Below are 22592 nucleotides of genomic sequence, written 5' to 3'. Positions count from 1 at the left end.
TAATTGTCCATTTCATTTAATTTTCAAACTTTGTGGCATATAGGCTTTTGAAGTAAGACCTAATGATTCTTTGGATTCCTCCCTGTCTGTCGTTATGTCTCCCTTTTCTTTTATGTTTTTCTTGATTTGGAAAGTGTCCTTCTGCCTTTTGCTGATTTGGTGAAGGGTTTGTCTATCTTGTTGATTTTCTCAAAGAACCACCTCTTTGAATTGCTCTCTATGTTTTTAATTTGTTGATATCCACCCGGAGTTTGATTATTTGCAGCCATCTACTCCACTTGTGCATCTTTAATTCCTTTCATCCTAGAGATCTTAGGTGTACTTTTAGATTGGTAGTATGAGAACTCTCCCATTTCTTCATGGAGGCACTTAGTGGGTGGGTTATGTCTTCATTCTCATTGAATTTTAGGAACTATTTAATTTCTTTCTTCCTTCCCTGACCCGGTTGTCATTGAGTAGAGAGTTGTTCAGTTTCCATGCATCTGTATGCTCTTTGTTATTTCTGTTCTTGTTGTGGTCTAGCTTTAGCCCATGGTGGTTTAATAAGAGATAAGAGGTTATTTCAGTTCTCTTGTATCTTTGGAGGCTTGCTTTGTAATGAGTTTATGATCAACTTTGGAGAACGTTCACTAAGATGCTGAGAAGTTATATTCCTTTTGTTGGGTGAAGGTTCTGTAGATATTGATTAGGTCTCTGATTCATGACATCTGTTAGGGTCATAACTCTCTGTTTAGTTTCTGTTTTATTGACCTGTCTTTGGCAATGTTGTGCTGTTGAAGTCTCTCACTAGTAATGGGTGACGATCAGTGTATGGTTTAAGCTTTATCAATGTTTCTTTTCTAAATGTGGGTTCCCATGGATTTGAGGCAAATATGTTCAAAATTGAGATGCCATCTTGGGTAATTTTTCCTTTGATGACTGCGAAAGGACATTCCCCATCTCTTTTGATTAATTTTGGTCAAACATCTATTTTGTTAGTTAGAATAGCTACCCCAGTTTGCTCCTTTGGTCGTTTTTCTTGGAAAACCTTTTTCCAGCCCAATACTCTCAGGTGATGTCTGTCTTTGTTGCTGAGGTGTGTTTCTTGTATGGTTTCTGTTTAGTCTCTGTCTCTTTATTGGATTTTCGGTCTATTGATGTTGAGGGATAATAATGGCCAGTTACTGTTCCTTTTATTTTGATGTTGGTTGTGGTGTTGTGTTTGCCTTCTTATATTCTTCTAGTTGTCCTGATACTAGCACTCTAGTTCTGCAACGTTAATGAGTTCTCACTTCCCAGACACTGTGCTCCCTGGTCACAGACATCTTGGAGAATCTGTGAGCTCAGAGGGTGGTTGCTACAGTTGGAGCTGTCTCTGTGAGTCATGGGCATCATGGACTCTGAGGCTACAGCTTGCACTCTGGTACCTAGAAGGTATCCACCAATGGGGTGGTTGGAGTATACACTTGGCAGGAGGCTGAGATAGCCATCTGTTGCAAATCAAAGATGTTTTGTAGGATTAGCAAGAGAAAGTGAGGTTGGAGTTGCAGTTTCCCTCACCATGGCCTTTTCTTTCACCTAGGAAAGATGGACCCTGTGGTTTTAGGGTCCACTCCTATGGCCTTTCAGACATTCTGCAATCACTACTGTTCCCCTGATCTGATAAATCATCAGCACCAACATCTTGTATCTCTATTCTTATAATTCTTGACAATGCCATGATTCCTTTACTATGATAGACACTTTGAATTATAAATTATTGTGCATTGACATACATAATTGTATATACCAACAAAATTGAAGTCTATTAGTGTCTCTCTGTCATATCCTTGGGCTGTTTCTAACTTGTCAAATGCCCAATTAATGACATAGAGAACTTTTACTAATATGTGAAACATTGGATTGTTCCCAACTAACTTGTATAACTTAAATTAACTTATTTCTACTAATCTACATTCTGGCATAGGGATCCCTATGTCTTCTCAGCCCTGGCAACTATTTGAACCTCTGTGTGTGCCTGGGTAATCCACCTGTACTTGATTATTTTCTCATAGTTCCTATCTCTCCTATAGTCCTTCATATCCACTCTTGTTTTGCTATAGGCCAGTCACCTCTTACCAAACACTGAGACAGGTGACACATCTTAAAAATAACAATACCAAAGTTTGGCCTGTACTCAGGTCTCTGCTGCTACAAAATCAGCATTTGAAAAACACAAAGACAAGCTTTAAATGGTGCACAAAAGATTATGCCAACAGGTTCATATCTAGCTATGGGCTTGGGACCATGTTTCCATGAATTATGCAATGTTTAGGTTTGTGGATACACCTGGAAAAAACATGGTGAATGAGGTCACCCAAGTACATAAAGTTAAATGCTTCATGATTTCATTCATGTATAGTTCCCCTATTTGAATGTGTGTTTAATTTGTAGAAGCCAAGAGACCAAAAATGGGTCATTGGGATCTGAGGAAGCAGAGCTTTTCAACCCATGATTAGTTGGAGCCAGAAGATAGTTGCATTCCCTCAGCAGGTGTTAGCTCTGATGATGGACTTAAGTGTAAGGACTGAGGAGGAGCAAGGCTGTGCTGAGAATCACCTGAACTCTCAGAGGAACTCACCTCTCCTCCCAATAAAGAGTAGTAAACACAAGACCAGAGTCCTCAGGAAGAAAAAAAATGCCTTTCTGATAAGTGCTGTGTAGAAGGAGATAGAATGAGAGACCCTCACTCTAACACAAAGGCTGGCACAACTGTTCCTATATCCTCAGGCAGGACCTGCTCTCCTGCCCCCTGTCATCAGGGCAGGGCCAGACCATTCACTCCCATGTCCTCAGGACAGGGCCTGCTCTACTGCTCCGGTGTAATCAGGGCAGGTCCAGCTCACCCACTCCAGTGTCATCAGGACAGGGCCCTCTCTCCTGCTCCCATGTCATCAGGGCAGGGCCAGCTCTTCAGCACCTGTGTTCTCAAGGCTGGGACAGCTCTCTTGGTCTCATGTCCTCAGGGTCAGCTCTCCTGTTTCCATGTCCTCATGGACAGCTCTCCTGATCCCATTCATATCTCCAGATTGTTGGTAGCCATCAAGGCCTGGATGTCCTCCCACTCATGTCAGTACTGGATCTTGTGTGCCATCAAGAAGGTGGCAAGCGGAGGACCCTCAATATCTTAGTTGAGTAGCTGGCAGAAACCACTGATGTTGGCCCAGCTCAGCTTCTTCTCCCAGGGAACATGTGACTCTCTGTCCTGGCCTCTGCTTCACCCAGCTCAAACCATAATCAATAAAGGTGTAGCCAGAAGCCTTGCAGGACAACTTCACTGAGGATCTAGGCCTCACCAGCTCAGCCCCAGACTGCTGCAGCTGGATTTGGGAGTGGACACCTGCGCATAGAAAAGCATAGTGGATGGCATTGTCATTTCAGTCCCACTTAAATGTTTGAATTGGGAACCCCTTACCAGTAGATGCTGCGAACAGGAAAAGAATCAAGCGCCATCCCATGGTAAATACCACAGGGTTCAATGAGTGTGGAGAGGACACTGATCACATGTTTTTATTGTGTGAGGACATCCCTGTGTGTAACAACCATACACTCACAAAATTTGCATATTCATGACAAATGTACATCTTAAATAAGGAATAGATCCAGCTGCAGAAGGAGGCAGTACAGAACACATGGATTAGGCAGCTGATGCTGAGGTTCAAGGGCGAATCTTCTCTGAGGAAATGCATCCCATGTCCCTTCCCTGAGCCCTGTGCAGGTACTGTGGATGTAACATCAACTCCGTACCTCTCAGTATATTTCTGGCCTGATGCATTTGCTTCATTCTGGGACAAGGTTATCTGATTTATTTACAGAAAGAGGTTGTGATATTGACAGGGACTTGAAATCTCCAAACCTGCTATGGAATTTACAGCATCTTTCATATTCATACAATGTACACAGGCCTTTAGAGTAGGTTGCATACAAAAAACTGATCAAAATGACCCAAAAGGAACATACATCAGAAATATTATAACATCAAACTTTATTGCAGCAGGGTCTGCAATAACTATATTATGGAAATAAAAAACATGTCTGTCGTGAGATGAATGCATAAGGATTATGTAATTATGTATGCACCAAATGTATACAATGGACCATGAAAGTTGATGCTGCATCAGTGTTCTGTAAATGCTTGAAAATATGGGCCATGTTACTGACACTAGGAGGGAAAGAAGGAAATATGGGCCAAAGGTATGTACATACAGCGAGGTGAGAAATGAGTTCTATGATATTATTTAATAATACTTTTGACCAAATTACAGGAATTATACTTTGGTGGAAATGCTTTCTAATATAAGTATATCTTATAACTGAAGAGACTGAAAATTGTGCTGGGACACACAGCCAGAGGTAACAACACACCTTCAGGTTACGTTCGAATTGAAATGATTAAATGAGTTTTTGTTTGACCAAAGTTTGGTGATTTGCATTTTCCAGGCCATATTCATATTATTATTATTTCAGAAAAAGTTCTTTGCTCTCAAAATCCAGATATCTTTTTACCATGCATTGCTGGGAACAATCACATGCTGGATTGGCAAAAGCAAGTACATGAGCTTCCTGTAGACAGCCCACTTCTTCTTGCATGAGGGATGAATGGGTGTGTCCCTGGTTGAGTAGGATCATTTATTATTGCTATACTGCCTTTCCATGCTTATTCCAAACATCTGGCATGATACAGACTCTTACTGCCTAAAAGATAATCATATCCCTCATAATTGCTACTCTCTGTGTTGGGTAGATTTCCTACAGATATTTTATAATTCCTGATAATGGCTTCTAATTGATTCAAATAAGATTAAATCCTCCTACCATGCAGTGAAAATTCTATGAGTTCTATGAACCTCCATGTGAATTACATGAAGAAGGAAAACAAGACTGAAGTAAATTAATAATCAATGAAATACATTCAATTTAGGTTCAGTCCAAGGATATGGCCCAGGTTTATACAATGATAAGAAATGATAATATGAATATAGAAACAAAGAATAAGTGGTTATCTACAGAAAACAAGAGAGACACCTGAGTCCTACAAAAACTTTGACATAAAAATATTTCTTTGAACACATAAGGCACAAGTGTATTTAGAAAAAGATAAAACTTCTACTTTGAACTCATAATGAGCATACAGTAAAACTACTGCCTTAAACTTTTGATAGAGAAAGTTTCTTGTAAGATACTAGGATCAATAGTCCTAGTGTAACTCCTTTTTTACGTAAAAATTCTATCTATTTTGATTGAGATAATTTTTCCATACATAGAGAGCCTTTGCATCTGATCATATAAAAACCCAAGAGAGAATTAGACAGTAGGTGAAGTCATCTTCATCCAAAAATGCGTCTGTCTGTTTATATTGCTGACATACTATATTCTGTGTGTGTGTGTGTGTGTGTGTGTGTGTGTGTATTCTCTGTATGTTAATGTATATGTGCATGAAGGGTGTCTTTGTGAGCTCTTGTGTTTTTTCTATTGATTGTTTGTGCGCATGTGTGTGTGTGAGGTAAACAAAAATCTGCTTCCTCTGTCTGTCAAGGTGTAAGTTGCAAGGCCACCAGCCTGGACCTTTCGACATTCAAGTGTACATAGCAAAGATACCAGCCTAAAAGATAAAGAGTTAAAGTACATAGAAAAATATCAGCCACCAATCAACAGTGCTGCAACCTGCCTCACTTTACCCTGTGTGTTGGAGCTGCTCTCTAGCAACCTGGCTATAGGGACCTGAGGAAGAAAAGTTTCATCAGAGCTGGCACCTCACCTGGGCTGCTGAAGAGCCCCTAGCAGAAACCTGGAAAACTGCTACAACCTGCCTTGGTTTGCCCTGTGAGCTGGAGCTGATGACTATCAATGTATCATTAGGATTTTTATTTATTAATGATTTCATAAGTAAGAAACATGGTTATGGAAATTATCACAGTGAGGATATTGAAAGGTCTGGCATCCTAAATCAACATCACTTTACTCATAGATGTCCTTTTATAAAATTGACATAGATACTATGAGACTATGAGAAGAGCTGAAAAATGAATGCTCAAAATTATTATTTCTGAGCAAGTCTCCAGGCTAATCTTCCCTTTCATCTCAGTCCCAGGGTAGCTTCCTGCTCCTCCAGGGTTTCTGACACACTCAGGATGTGGTTGCAACACTGTGTCTCTCGCACAGTAATAGACTGCAGAGTCCTCAGATGTCAGGCTGCTGAGCTCCATGTAAGCTGTGCTGGAGGATTTAACTGCAGTCAGTGTGGCCTTGCCCTTGAACATCTGATTGTAGCTAGTACCATCATTTCCAGGATAAATATATCCAATCCACTCCATGCCCTGTCCTGGCTTCTGTTTCACCCAGTGCATATAGTAGTCTGTGAAGGTGTAGCCAGAAACCTTGCAGGACAACTTCACTGAGGACCCAGGTCTCCTCAGCTCTGCCTCAGACTGCTGCAGCTGTACCTGAGAGTGGACACCTGTGGAGACAAAGACAGAGTGGAGTAGATGTCAATGTCACCTCAGTCCCTGTCTCCTCCTCAGATTGGGAGCTCATGAGCCCATTTACCTGTAGTTACTGACAGGAGGAAGAGGATGATCCAGCTCCATTTCATCTTTAGGGATGGTGTGTTCTCTGACTGTGGAGAGGACACTGACCAGATGATGTCTTGGGGGTGGAGAATCCTTGTATTTACCACCACAGACTCAAGTAATTTGCATATTCATGAGATGGTCCTTAGATAAACCCATAATCCAGCAGAGAAAGAAGGAGGTACAAACATCTGGGTCAGGCAGCAGGATGCTCAGGTTCAAGTTCTAATCCTTTGAGGAATCACATTCCATACTCTCTCCCTTTTTTCAGATGTATAATATTTGGGTGAGAGGGTGACATCGTTGACTCATCTGTGACTGAGTACTCTGCCCATCATTCTCAGCACTTGTCTATCATGAATGTCTGCATCAGTTCATACACACTGCATGCTGAGAGCTGAGAACAGAAATAATATACTGGGTATGATCATAAACATTTATAAGACAGTTTGACAACATGACCATGAGCACTCTGGTCTACCAGGGATGACGTCATCTCTAACCATGGACTTTTGCCATGTTTACTACAACAAACTCTTTCCTATGGTTCAGGTCAAAAATTCAATTAGAAAGGAGTTGGTTGTTGTATAGCAACCAGGCACTAATGGGTACATCTTATCTGAAGGGAGATGTTGTAGACTGCAAGGCCTGGTACTGCATGAGATCACTGATATCTTTGTTCTTCCTTCAAGCTTCACAGCACCTTCCTGCTCTAGGAAACCTACCCACCAGGGAGAATTTACAGATCAGGTAGGTGTTATGTGTCCTACAACCAGATTCCTCAGCCAGTTAAAAGGCACATAAAGGAATCCTAATATTCTAACTTGACCTCAGTCAGATGATGAGAAGCAAGAGTACAAGTGATGACATGGATGTCATGAAGGCTGATCCTCTCTCACCCTTGAAGGGAGTGCAGTAGCACTGGTAATCAATTTGGAGAGTTCACCAAAAAATTAACTAATTAATTAATTAATTAAAAAACTATTCTGTTTTCCAGCTACAGGCCTCACAGCATATACCCAAACGACTCTACAAGTTATTATAGAGACACTTGAAATTCCATATTTACGCACAGCCTGTTGTTCATGTTCTATTCTCAGCAGCTAGAGAACGGAATCATCCTAGATTTACAACAAAAGTCAAATAGGTAAAACAGAGTAGTCTGTTTTTGACATTGTTTGTATCCAGTTTGTATCTGTTCTGAAGTTTCTCTACATAGTTTGTTCTGCCAGTTCTTGGGAGTATTCATCCAACCAATTCAATCCCATACCCAGGCTTCTGCCTCACCCAGTGTCCCATTATAGAAAATGGAAAACTAACTGATGGGAAATCCTTACAGGCAACCTTTCATGAAGCTCCAGGAGGCCTCAGGGCAGCCCCAGACTGCAGCCGCTGAACATAAGAGTGACACCTATAAGAAGGATGCCACGATCTCTTCAGTGTCTGCCTCCCCCTCAGACCTGCTCCTAGGAATGCACTTACCTGTAGCTGCTGCCACCAGGAATAAATGATCCAACTTCAGGCCAAGGTGAGAACCATTGTGCTCAAGGACTGTGGGAAAGTGGGTACTAATGTGGTACTGTTGGTTGTATGAACATCCTTTTATTTATAGCCACAACTGATATTTACACAATAATAAGGAAGGATGTTTCTTAGATGAAGACATGAACTTTTTTCAGATATAACTGGGAGAGTTTTTATACATTGGTCAGCAGCATGTTGAGATTCTGGTATCTGAGGTAATTTTATTCATACTTGAACCTGGCACCTGTGCACACAGAGCTCTTCCATCCCACTGACAATCCAACACCACACCCATGCTCTTTAATGTGACCCACACTTCAAGTGTTCAAGAGACACGTGAAGCTCTTCATTGTCAACCATATTTCTGATATTGAGAAGGTGCTTTGACCATCCTCCCACAATCACGCATACACAGAGCTCTTCCATCCCACTGAGAAACCATTCACCATATCCACACTCCTTAGTGCAAACCACACTTCAGGTTTTCAAGGACAACAGGAATCTCCTCTGGGTAAATCACATTTGTGATGCTGATAAGGTGCATTGCAATCCTGTTTCTTGGACACTTAATCAGAGCTTAGGGGGCTGATGTCCATCTCAATCCTGTGAACAATGAGACTATGAACACCTCTTCTACCAGGCTAACTGCTAAGGAGTCCTCAATTGTAAAATGTCTGTAAGGCATGCCCTTTCATGCCCACCTTATAGTGATTTCAAAGCAGATTCTAAAGAAACTTCTGAAGTCTTTCGTGGGACATGCCCCTTGGGCTAGTATGCAGATATAAGTGAGTATATACCATTTGATTCTTTCTGCTTCTGGGTTAACTCACTCATTATGATCATTTCTAGCTCAATCCATTTATCCACAAATTTTGGGAATTCCTTGTTTTTAATAGCTGAGTAGTATTCCATAGGGTATATGTACCACAGTTTCTTTATCCATTCTTCTACTGAGGGACACTTAGGCTGTTTCCATGTTCTGGCTATTATGAATAAGGCTGCTATGAACATGGTTGAGCAAATTTTCTTGTTGTGTGCTGGAGCATCTTCTGGGTATATTCCAAAAAGTGGAATAGCTGGGTCTTGAGGAAGCCCTATTCCCATTTTTCTGAGATAGCACCAGATAGATTTCCAAAGTGGCCGTACTAGTTTGCATTCCCACCAGCAATGAAGGAGTGTTCCTCTCTCCCCACATCCTCGCCAGCATGTGGTGTCACTTGAATTTTTGATCTTAGCCATTCTGAAGGGTGTAAGATGGAATCTCAGAGTTGTTTTGATTTGCATTTCCCTGATGACTAGGGAGGTTGAACATTTCTTTAAGTGTTTCTTGGCCATTTGATATTCCTCTGTTGAGAATTCTCTGTTTAGTTCCAACCCCCGTTTCTCAATTGGGTTATTAGGTGGTGGTGTTTAATTTCTTGAGTTCTTTATATATTTTGGATATTAGACCTTTGTCAGATGTAGGGTTGGTGAAGATCTTTTCCCAGTCTGCAGGCTGTCACTTTGTTCTCTCGACAGTGTCTCCTGCCTTACAGAAGCTTCTCAGCCTCATGAGGTCCCATTTATTAATGGTTGACATTAAGGCCTGGACAGAGGGAGGACATCCTATTGGGACTCTAAATGAGAGAAGCATGGGAGAATAGCAAAGTAGAAGGATCCAGAGGCTTTTAGAAACCTACAAGTAGAACATTATGATAGGCAGATTTGGGCCCAGGGGTCCTGCTCAAGCTAAGGCATCAGACAATGACAATACAGGCAGTAAACTTTAAGCCCCTACCCAGATCTAGCCAACGGTCAGAACATTCTCCACAGTTGAGTGGAGAGTGGGATATGACTTTCTCACATACTCTGGTGCCTCACATTTAACCATGTCCCCTGGAGGGGGAGACATGGTGGCACTCAGAGGAAGGACAGCAGGTTGCCAAAAGAGACTTGATACCCTATGAGCATATACAGGGGGAGGTAATACCTTTCAGGAACAGTCATAGGGGAAGGGAATAATGGCAGAATGGGGGGGAGGGAAGAATGGGAGGATACAAGGGATGGGATAAACATTGAGATGTAACAAGAATAAATTAATTTAAAAAATTTTTAAGAAAAATAAAGAAAAAAATAAAACTTAAAAAAAGAAACTTTTGATTTATTATTTTAAAAACACGCTTTCTCTTCTACAGCTAACAGTATTTAACAAGGTACTGTTATGTCAAAGTCTTAATTTTATTTTCAAGATGTTTATACCTGTCTACTCACAGTAGTCAGAGCCAAAACTCTCTCATTGTCTCAAGCCTTTGGCCATATGCCTTCTTTTAATCACCTCTGTGGGAAAAAACATTTTCCAGTGTTAATTTTGTTAGGGCCAGACTCATAGTCCAAGTGTGAAACAGAAAGGCAGACAGTTTTAGAGGAAAAGGCAGATTTCAAGGTAGTTTATAGGCAAAATTAGGCCTGGGTCATAGATAATATTTGACAGTTCTGATCAGCCAGAGATGATTGGAACTTTGTCAAGCAAAGCCCTTGTGAGTTGTCCTCATGTCTCTCACATTAAAGTCTGTGCTTCGTGTAGCAACAATTATATCAGATTAGTATTTTTAAGTATCACCATAGTAATAAAGGAATATGCCTGTGAGTACCAAAAGATAGAGACAAATCTAGACCATTGCTTCTGGGACCCTGCTCTGACGTCCTTCCATTTCTTCCGTCTTCCTCATTCTTCAAGGCCTTCATTCTTTTATACTAACTGGGGGTTGGAGACGGCATGAAGAGGCTTGAAACTCCCTCTCCATAGGGATAGATTGTCAGGTCCTACTTTTTCAGTTGAGGAATTCATTCTACTATGTGATAAATTATATATATATATATATATATATATATATATATATATATATACATACACACACACATACATACAGACATATATATATACACATACATACAGACATATATATATATATACACATACATACATACAGATATAGATAGATAGATAGATAGATAGATAGATAGATAGATGGTAAACAGTGGTCATTGACTGGGACATTGAATTGTGTCATTTCTGTATTTGTAGATTTCCAGGAGAGTGACATGGATTTCAAGAACTAACCAGAGTGACCTCTATTGTGTCTTTCAAAGCAAAGGTTCTGACCAACATATAACATATATGAATGTTATTAACTGAGAGAAGTAAACACTGTATGTGAGTCATGCAAACACTTTGATCTCCCTTCTCTGCACATGTTCCTTATGTTTTGAATAATTTTTTATTTATATGGTTTTCTTTAACTGTCTCAGCTCAAATATTTAGAAATGATACATATGATATTGATATAGAAATACTACAGTTTCTTAGAAGAAATTGCTCTGAACATTCAAAGAATAATAATGAAAATTTCTTCAGAGGGAAAAAACCAAATCACAAGAGAAAAATCCCAAATAAGATTTTACAAACTTATTACACTACATTTTACCATTATGCACATTAAATATGCATCATCATTAAATCTCATTTTTGTTTCAACTTCTGCTGACACGTTGAGCAATTTAGCAAAGACAGAAGACTTAGAAGCTGTCAACTTGGAAAAATGTGAGATTTACACACAAAAGATATTGCCAGAATTCTCCCTTTCTTCTTTTTTCCTTCCTTCCTTCCTTCACTTCCTACTTTCCACTGTTCCTTCACTTCCTTAGCTCAATCCTTCCTTCTTTTTTTATTTAATTTCTGAATAAATTATTTAAATTAAAAAATAATTGTATACATACTTTAGGTAGGAATTACATTGAATTTGTAGATTGCTTTTGGTAAGATGGCCATTTTTACTATGTTGATTCTCCCATTCCACAAGCATGGGAGATCTTTCCATTTTCTGATATCTTCTTCAATTTTTTCCTTGGAAGACTTGAAGTTTTTTCATACAAGTTTTAGTATCATTTTCTCTAGAACTCATATGCACAGAGGTCCCTAAAAGCATTGATATATTTACTCTTCTTGATTTCTTCAGTGACAGATGTCCGCACAGTTGTCTATAGAAACGCCAAAGGATACATTTCTATTCTACTCAGCAGACCAGAGAAACTCCCCTAAAATGGACCATACCTTGAAAAACAAAACAAGTATTAAAAAATTCACATAATTAAGGTCACTGAGAAAAACCATCTAGCCACAATGTAACGTATGTTAAGATCTACAGTGGACAAAGAGTAATTCCAAAATTTCATGGGGATCAAACAATTGGATAAAAGAAAAATCAGAAAGAAATTAAAATGTTAAACATCCATGTATTAAATGAAAGTGAAAACACAACACCAAGTCTTCTGAACAGATTGAAAGCTTCTAAAGAGAAAAATTTATACTTGGGTGTTTTAGTTTTCTCTGTCTGTTTGGATGATGTTCTCATGTTATTCTCCCACAAAGGACTGGTTACTCCAGAAAGCACCCTGCTGTGTGAATTTCTGCCTCTACATTTTCACCACACTCACAGCCACAGGCTTCATCACAACTCACTAAACATGGCTTTATCTTCATCATTGTTGTTCTGCTGCTGTCAGCACAAATTTATGCGGATATTAAATAGGTAAGGAATTTCAAAAGCATAGAGTTGACCTTGACTCGAACCCATTAATTCAGCACTCATGACATTCATTATCCTTCTCAGAGATACATGAGCACAGCGTCTATGCCCGTATGAGAGATCTATAGTGGAAATGTTTTACCTCCAGCACTGATATCTACTCTACTGCATTCAGCTTTGTGGCTATATCATCCCTCAAATGGACATAAGATTTAACTATCTCTCTCTTCATATCACCTCACTTCCCTCCCATTTCCATCCATTCAGTCTGATGCTCCCATTCCAATCTCCAACCCATCTACTCACAACTATTTACTCATTCCTAGGGAAAAACACAGTTTCCCCTAGATCCTTACTACATACCTCACATCTGTGTTCATAAGGACTTTAGCCTGCCTACGGAAGACTTAACAGATAACATCCACAGAGAGTGTATATAAACATATTTGTCATTTTGAACCTGAATTATCTCAATCAAAGTGGTTTCTTTTTAGGTCCATCCATTTCCTGTGACTTTCATAGATGTAAGGTCATTTGGATGTATGGTGAACAGTGTTATAGCTGGATGTTGAGGTAGATACACTTCCAGACTTCTGAGGAATGCCTCATATTTTCTGTAATAACTTTTCAACTACACACTCCATCAGCACCCCATAACTCTAAACCTTTGTCAGCTACAGCTGACATCATTTTATTGATATTGGGAGTTCTGCATGGTTTAAAATAAAAACCTCAAGAAATTTTGATTTTCATCTCTATGGTGATTAAGAATGTTTCTTCAAGCATTTCTTAGTCATTCATATTTTATCTTTTGAGATTTCCCTTAGATCCGTATTTCATTTTTTATTTTCATTGTTTTCTTTTTTTAAATTAATTTATTCTTGTTACATCTCAATGTTTATCCCATCCCTTGTATCCTCCCATTCCTCCCCCCCCCCCAATTTCCCATTATTCCCCTCCCCTATGACTGTTCCTGAGGGGGATTACCTCCCCCTATATATTCTCATAGGGTATCAAGTCTCTTCTTGGCTACCTGCTGTCCTTCCTCTGAGTGCCACCAGGTCTCACCCTCCAGGGGACATGGTCAAATGTGATGCACCATAGTACGTGAGAAAGTCATATCACACTCTTCACTCAACTGTGGAGAATATTCTGACCATTGGCTAGATCTGGGAAGGGGTTTAAAGTTTACCTCCTGTATTGTCCTTAGCTGGTGCCTTAGTTTGAGCAGGACCCCTGGGCCCAAATCTGCCTATCATATTGTTCTACTTGTAGATTTCTAGGACCCTCTGGATCCTTTTATTTTGCTATTCTCCCATGCATCTCTCATTTAGAGTCCCAATAGGATGCCCTCCCCTCTGTCCCAGTTTCCTGGTAAGTGAAGGCTTTCATGGGACATGTCCCTTGGGCTAGTATGCAGATATAAGTGAGTATATACCATTTGATTCTTTCTGCTTCTGGGTTAACTCATTCATTATGATAATTTCTAGCTCAATCCATTTATCCACAAATTTCGAGAATTTCTTGTTTTTAATAGCTGAGTAGTATTCCACAGTGTACATTGTTTTCTTCACATCAATTTTCTTTAGATTATTTATGAACTTTATTTTTAGATTTCTGTCAAATTTTAGTTGGTTTAAATATTTATATTTAATTCTTCTGCTTACTGCTTTATATAAATTATGATATCTTTTGCCAGACAAAAGCATGCCAATTTTATAAGGTCATTTATTGAACTACTACTTGTTGTTCTTATTGCCTGTGCTTTTGCTATTCTGTTCAGAATGTCTTTTCTGGTGTCAGCAAGTTCAAGACAATTCCTTTCTATTTCTTATGTCACATTCAGTGTATCTGACCTTCTATTGAGCTAATTGATGCATTTCAATTTGAGTTTTGTTCAAGGAGATGAGAATGGATTCCTTTTTATTCTACTGCATGTAACGATCTTTCTGGATGAGATCACTTCTTGAAAGTGCTATCTTTTCTCCAGTGTGTATGACTAATTTATTTATCAAAAGTCAAGTGCTCCGTAGATGCATGGGCATATACCTGTATCTTCAAGATGATTCCATTGATTAGCATGTCTGGTTCTTTCCAATACTGTGCTGTTTTCACTATTATAGCTCTCAACAATCTACTACAGCTCAGGAAGGGTGTCCTAGAAATCTTATGTTATTGTGATACATCAAGGGAGAGAATACAGAATTCCATGGGGTGGTGAAAACTTTGCCTTTTCTTGATAAATTCAGCCTGCCCCACCTGAATTTGGCCCCATGAACATTCATGAACCCATTGATTCAAGCTTAAAAGAACACAATGTTGACATCAGACATAAATTTGAAATGAAGTTAAGTATTATAAGGCAAAGGGAGACTATGTTTTTGCCTAAAAGGACGCATGAAAATGAAAAGTATGATGTTACCCTTGAATACCAAACGTGAATTTCCTCGCTTATAATTTCAGGAAACACTATGATTTATAACACCAATGAGTGGTGAATATGCAAGCTTTCAAAGGCTTGGTATTGGACCGGAGTGAACTATTTGCTTATTCTGGGCTGGAGGGAATCAAACTTGTGATTTGAAAACCATTTTTCAGGAGTAAATCTGTCTCAGTGATTCATTCTCAGGCTATTTACACATCCAGGACCCTTTTTAGAGGTTTCCTCTTCTTGCAGTGTGAAGTGTTTGGATACTTGAAAATACCAGAAGGTACCAGATAAGTCACTGAATCAAAGTGTTACAGCCACTTAACAGATGCCTTTCCAGTACACTGGAGAATTGCCTTCAATTCAGAGGACAGACTGGAAGGTTCCCCTGCATTCTGGTCAATCCCTGCTGCAACTTGCCTCGGTTTACCCTGTGTGCTAGAGTTAATCTGCAGCTTCCTGGGTAGAGGGACCTGAGGAAAATAAGCCTCATCTGGGCTGCTGCAGAGCCTGTAGCAGAAACCTGGGCCACCACAGTGAACCACCTTGGGTTACCCTGTATGCTGGAGCTGGTCTTTATCAGTGCACCATCATGGATTTCCCTTTCTTATTGTTCTATTAAAAAGAAACATTTCAATGGAGGTCATCATTGGTGGAGATGTTGAAAGGTCTGTTGTACTGTAGAGGCAACCTAAAGCAACATCACTTTACTCATAGATGTCCTTTTACAAAGTTGACAAAGGCACTATAAGACTGTCAGGTGGAAGAAAAACAATGAATGCTCAAAATGATTATTTTCAAGCAAGTCTCAAGGCTAATTTCTCTGTCATTTTATACTCAGGGCAGCTTCCTGCTCCTCCAGTGTTTCTGACAGACTCAGGATGTGGTTGCAACACTGTGTCTCTTGCACAGTAATAGACTGCAGAGTCGTCAGATGTCAGGCTGCTGAGCTCCATGTAGGCTGTGCTGGAGGATGTGTCTGCAGTCAGTGTGGCCTTGCCCTTGAACTTCTGATTGTAGTAAGTATTACCATCATCAGGATCAATCCCTCCAATCCACTCCAGCCCCTGTCCTGGATTCTGTTTCACCCAGTGCATATAGTAGTCTGTGAAGGTGTAGCCAGAAGCCTTGCAGGACAACTTCACTGAGGACCCAGGTCTCCTCAGCTCATCCCCTGACTGCCGCAGCTGGACCTGGGAGTGCACACCTGTGGAGGGAAAGACAGAGTGGATGTCATTGTCACCTCAGCCCCTGTCACCCCTTCAGATTTGGAGGTGGTGAGCCCCTTACCTGTAGTTATCGACAGGAGGAAGAGGATGATCAAGCTCCATTCCATCCTTAAGGATAGTGTGTTTACTGACTGTGGAGAGGACACCGTTGTCTATGGAGTGTGGACATCCCTGCATTTAACTACCATAGACTCAAGGAATTTGCATATTCATGAGCATGGTACTTCTTAGATAAGGCCCTAGGTCAGGTGGAGAAGAAGGAGGTACAAACACCTGGCTCAGGCAGCAGGATGCTGAGGTTCAAGTCCAAATCCTCTGTGTAAATGTATACCATACCACTCACTTCTTTCACATATCTGCAATTAACATTTGTGTGAGAAGGTGACATCATTGACTCACCTGATCCTGAGTACTCTGTCAATCATTCTCAGCACATTGAACAGTCATGAATGTCTGCACTTCTCAGTACACACTGCACACTGAGACCTGAGAGCTACACTAATCTACTTAGAATAAACAAAAATATTTATAAGGCAGCTTGACAACATAACCATTAGCAGTACAACTCTGCTCTACTAGGGCATATTTCTTCTCCAGTGATGGACTTTGACCAGGTGCACCTGGGAAAAATTCTTTCCCATGATTCAGGCCACAAATCTAAGTAGAAAGAAGTTGGTTGCTACATATAATTCACACACTAATAGGTACATCTTACCTGAAGGCTGATGTTGTAGACTTCAAGGCCTGGTACTCCATGAAATCACTGATGTCTTTGTTCTTCCTTCAATCTACACAGCATCTTCTTGCATTAGGAAACCTAGCCAACACGGGGAATTACAGATCAGGTAGGTTTTTCTGTGTCCTACAATTAAAGACCTTAGCTAACAAATGAATTGCAAATGAAAGGAATTCTAATGTTCTGATTTTGCCTCAAGAAGGTGATGATAAGCAAGAATAAAAAATGACACCATTATTGTCTCTCTCATCCTTAATGGCAGTGTAGTTATATTGGAAATCAGTTTGGAGAATTCTCAAAAAAAATAATGATTAAAACTATGCCGTGTCCCGGATACATCCCTCTAAGCATAAAACCAGTTGACTCTACACATTATAGAAACACATGAATTCCCATATTTATTTACATCATGTTATTCATGATCTATTCACAGACGTATCTGTGTGTATTCACAGTGGATATCTGTCCTGAAATTTCTCTACAGAGTTTGTTCTGCCAGGCCTTGGGATATCCATCTAATCACTTCAACCCTAAAGCCAGGCTTCTGCCTCACCCAGAGCCCCATGTAAAACATGGGGAAGCTATATGAGTCAAAATCCTTGAAAGTAACTTTTCATGAAGCACCAGAAACCCTCAGTCCAAACCAATACTCCAGCAGCTGAGTGGAAGAGTGACAGCTGTAGAGAGGATGCCATGATCTCTTCAGTCTCTGGCTCCCCTTAGGCTGCTCCTAGGAATGCACTTTCCTGTAGCTTCTGTCAGCAGGTAGAGATGGTTCAATTCCATGCCAAGGTGTGAAGCTGTGTACTCAGACTGTGGGAAAATGGGTACTATTGTGGCACTGTTGGTTGTGTAGACATCGCTGTATTTACAACCACAACTAATTTATGAAATCAAGAGAAAGAATGTTTCTCATATGAAGACATGATTTTTCTAGATAGAACTGGTAGAGTTTTTCTGTTAGTAAATGCATGGTGAGGTTCTGGCATCTGAGGAAATGAATTCAAGCTCCATCATGGCACACATGCAAACTGAGCTCTTCCATCACACTGACAATCCATTCACCACATCCATGTTACTGATGTGAACCTCACATGAAGTTTTCAAGAGACACATGAAGCTCCTCAGTGTCAACCATATTTCTGATGATGACAAGGTGCATTGACCATCCTACCCTATCCAGACACATAGAGCTCTTCCATCCCAACTGAGAAACCAGTCACCATATCCAGGTTCCTTAATGTGAACCACACTTAAAGTGTTCAAGAATGACATGAATTTCCCCATGGTCAACCACATTTGTGATGCTGAGAAGGTGCATTGACAACCCTGTTTCTATCAGACACTCACTCAGAGCTTTGGAGGATGCTGTCCATCTCAATCCAATGATCACCAGAACTATGATCACCTCTTCTACCAGCTGCAAACTCTGGGACATTTTTCCCATATTGTTTAAGATCCTGAGGTGCCAATATACTTAATAAGGATTTATAAGTATGTCATGAACTTGTATTTCTCTGCAGTCAACATATGCATCTGGTTTGGAGGTTTAAAAACATATCGTCTTTCAGGATATAGCATGGAAATGGAATGTGTCTACAATGCCACAGTCTCTGTACATAATGATGTTGCCAATTAAATCCACAGAGGCTGCGTGGATACATTCACTGAACAACTTCTTTATCTGCTTCAGTGGCTCCTCTACTCATTAGAAAATTGGAAGATAAACAGTGCCCCCTGCTGGTAGTGAGCACTCACTTTTATAATCTTTCACACAGGGACAGCTCACTTATTTCTCTTCTTTGCAATGTACCTATTGATTTTGAGAAGATATTTCAACATCGGAAGGTGAACTGTGCCTCAAACATTGTCTCCATGAACTACAGTACTTTAGTTAGGGTCTGTTAGATATAGCAATGGAAGTGACCACTGATGAAGTAGTGAGTGAACATACAAAATACTAAGGATAGACAAGAGCCATAGCTGATGGAATCTCTACTGTCGTCTATGTTGTTAGTAGCAGAGACTTGTCTGACTGTGGCTATGCCTGAGGACATCTGGAAGGAGCACTTTCCTAAGAAGACTATGCATATGCTCTGAGAAAATGTTTGAGCAGGGAAACAAGTACATTATGGCAAAAATTGTGCAAGAATAGTGTCAGAGCTGAAAGACAAAGGTGATAAGAGACAGAATTAATACTGCAATAGGCAACAGACCAAAAATTGTTGGGTACTTTCAAGCCAGATTGTAGATTGACACCTCAGAATCATAAATAAATGCATTTTCTTTTTCTCAGTGTCCAGGTTTATTGAATAAAATTAAAAACACAAGGTTGGAGCTATGGGTGGGGTAGGAGGCACAGGCTTCTGTGTGTTTTACTTAGTTTTTCCATAGTGAAAAATTTGTTTTTAAGCAATATATTCTGATTTCCTGTGCAACTTCTGTTCTATCCCTCTCAGCTGCTGCTAACCCATCTCCACTCCTTTTATTTCTTCAGTCTTTTACTAAGAAACATTTTCTTCTTCCCTCTTTCTCTCTGTCTCTATCTGTCTCTCTCTGTCTCTCTCTGTCTCTCTCTCTCTCTCTCTCTCTCTCTCTCTCTCACACACACACACACACACACACACACACACACACACACACACACACAATCTCACAAAAACACAAAAGAGGAGACCAAAAAATAACAACAAAAAGAGACAGAGAGACAGAGACAGAAATACCTAAAGAAATTAACATGAATGAAGAACTCTTCAAATACTCCATATGTCCGTTTTCTGTTGCTGTTGGGCATGGCGTCTACCCTAAAATGTGGATGATATAGCCAGTGAGACTCCATGGGAGAAAACTAAGTTTTCCTTTGCAGGTGGGTACCAATTGAAGTTAGCTTCTTGGTTAGGGGTAAAAGCAAGTATCCAGTTTTCACTCTCAGCACTGGGGTCCCATTTGGCTTAGACATGTGCAAGTTTTCTGTTTGCTTCCACTGTGTCTGTGAATACACCTGTGCATCAGTCCTGCTGTGTTTTGTGAAATGCTTCTATTAAGTCATCCATCACCCCTGGCTCTTACAAATTTTCCAACCCCTCTTCTCCATCAGTCCCTGAGTCCTGAGGGGAAGGTTTGATGAAGACAACCAAGTTAGGAGTGAATGTTATAGTATCTCTCACTCTCTACACATTGTCTGTCCACTTGTGTTTCCCTATGTTAGCTTCTACCTACTACAAAAACTGTTCTAACAATGGATAGATGAGACATGGTTTATAAGTAGTTATGTCATTAGGAATCATTTTATTGCTATGTTCCTTCAGCAGAACAATATCATCTGGGTTTCCCATCAAGGGCCATGGCCTATCCAGTCTCAGGTTCTGAGCCACCATAGCAGTTTAGGCATGGGTTCCACCTCATGGGGGGAACTCTCAATCAATAAGAGAATAATTGATTACCCCCATGTTAGTGGCACAAATGCATGAGCCTATCTCATAAGTAATCATTATAGGTGACAGGGTTTGTAGCTATATTAGTTATTAATGTTCTTCTCTAAAAGCATGCAAAGTCATGCCCAGTATTATGAATGCTAACCAGTATAGGTAAAACCACTATTTACCCACTAACTCAACATCTCCAAATTCAGTGAGATGTAAAAGTATTATCTGGAGCAATAGTGTGTTACCAGCATTTATAGAGAAAAACCACTGTCCTTCTCAAATAGCCTGAGATACTTCAGAGATTCCCAGGAGTAACATTGTCCACTGTTGCTTCTCCAGTAATGTCCATCACTCCCAATCGAGTTGTTTGCTGTACAGGATCATTAAAACAATTTGGATCTTCTGCTCTGGGAATTTGAGACAAAAGACTGAGAAGAATCATAGCACTCAACAACCTGCCTTATGTGACAGACAAGCTTCATCTTTATAAAAATAAACATAGATGCTTCCTATTGTGATAACTTAAAGGAGGCCTCAGTTTCATAACAGGAAGTCATTGCTCTGAAGCTCAGAGTGAAGAGGAAACCCCACAGGCTAGCAGGAAATGTGTGCCCCCTCTGAACGTCCTACATTATAGGAGGAAGACACAGAGCTGAGAATGAGGCTGAAATACTGTACAGCTGCCACCTGAGGCTGTGTCAATGTGCTCTCCGAGCACAGTAGTAGGTGGCAGTGTCTGCAGTGTCCACACTGGTGATCTTGAGGAATACTTGGTTTTTGGAGGTGTCCTTGGAGATTGTGAGCCGGCTCTTCAGGGATGGGTTGTAGTACTTATCATCATTCCACCAAATATGTGTCAGCCACTCCAGACCCTTCCCTGAGGGCTGGCGGATCCAGCCCACACCCATACCAGAAATGCTCAGTGAAAACCCAGAGAAAGTGCAGGTCAGACTCAGGGTCTGGGAGGGCTGCAAGAGCCCGGGGCCAGACTCTTTCAGGGTAACCTGGGACAGGACATCTGTGGAGAAAAGGAAAAATCAGAAGGTAAGGTTAGAATAGGGTGAGGATATGGAAGGTCCTCCCTTAGAAAGCCTTGGAACTCACATGCAGGCACAAGCAGCAGCAGGAATGAGGAAGTTAGCCTGTCCATGCCTGCACACCAGTGAGTACCCTGGTCCAGCATTGGCTTTTCAACCCAGGTTTGGGTGGAGCCAAGAGTGATTTGCATTTCCTCAACAGGTGTTCCTTCTGACGTTGGGCTTAAGTTTTAGGACACAGGAGAAGTCAGTCTGTGATTGGAAGCACAGGAGCCCTCAGGGGAGGTCACCTCTGCTCTCATTGTTGGCTATGCAGTGCAGGGAAAGCCTTTCCTTACAAACTGCCTTAGTTTACTTTGCATACTTTGTAAACTGTATACCTTGCAGGAAAGCATCCTGGTGGCCCTGGTGAGGAGCTCCAGAAGTCAGGCCTGGCTGTTTCAAATTTTTCTCTAGGGCTCCCTCTGCGTCTTTTCCTGGGTTCCCATTTTAGTTCTTCAGTTCTCCTGGTTGGCTCACCATGTGGTCCAAGAAAGGGGTGCTTTGATATTCAGGCTGTGCTGTAGGCCTCTCTACACTTCTGGACAGCAACACCTCAGGACTCTAGGGATTCTGAGGATAAATCTACAGAGCCCTGTGACTTAATATCAGATGTCTGAAGCTATGGAGAAAGCAGCAGCAACTGAGGCCTGAGTTATGGATGCTGCTGACATGGAACTCAGGGGTAGGAAGGCCTGTTTACCTGGACCTAGTTTGTGAGTTCCAGCAGTGACATCTTTGTGGCAACAATGTATAAACTAGCCATGCCTCCAATGCAGGGAGCTTTATGTGGTCTGACTAGAAGTCTGAACCCTTAGTGTAAATTCATATTTGAGTCAAGAAAAAGTGTTTTGTTTATGTTAGAGTCCAAGTCTGTGTAAAGCCCTTAGAGCATGAGTTAAAAAGCATCTCCTCCTTACCTCTCTAACTATTAAGCTAGCAGTTCCAGCCTCTAAATTTTACAATGCTCAACTCCAGCGGCTTTGTTGGACTACTCCCACACTTATGCTGTGTAGTTGAAA

At 40.7% G+C, this 22592-nt stretch overlaps 1 pseudogene and 1 gene segment (V, D, J or C); both read right to left on the bottom strand.

The window, feature by feature from the left end:
• Positions 1-6080: 6080 nt before the first annotated feature.
• On the bottom strand, positions 6081-6610 carry LOC127186560 (Ig heavy chain V region 108A-like; annotated as a pseudogene).
• A 14576-nt stretch (positions 6611-21186) lies between these two features.
• On the bottom strand, positions 21187-21644 carry LOC127186562 (immunoglobulin heavy variable 2-5-like). The segment is given in 2 exon segments: positions 21187-21512; positions 21599-21644. Coding segments are annotated over 2 exon segments (366 nt in total).
• Between the last annotated feature and the right edge of the window lie 948 nt (positions 21645-22592).

Source organism: Acomys russatus, unplaced genomic scaffold, assembly GCF_903995435.1.
Source record: "Acomys russatus unplaced genomic scaffold, mAcoRus1.1, whole genome shotgun sequence".
NCBI lineage: Eukaryota > Metazoa > Chordata > Mammalia > Rodentia > Muridae > Acomys > Acomys russatus.
Note: the sequence above shows the minus strand (reverse complement) of the source record. Positions and strands in the feature narration are given on the sequence as shown.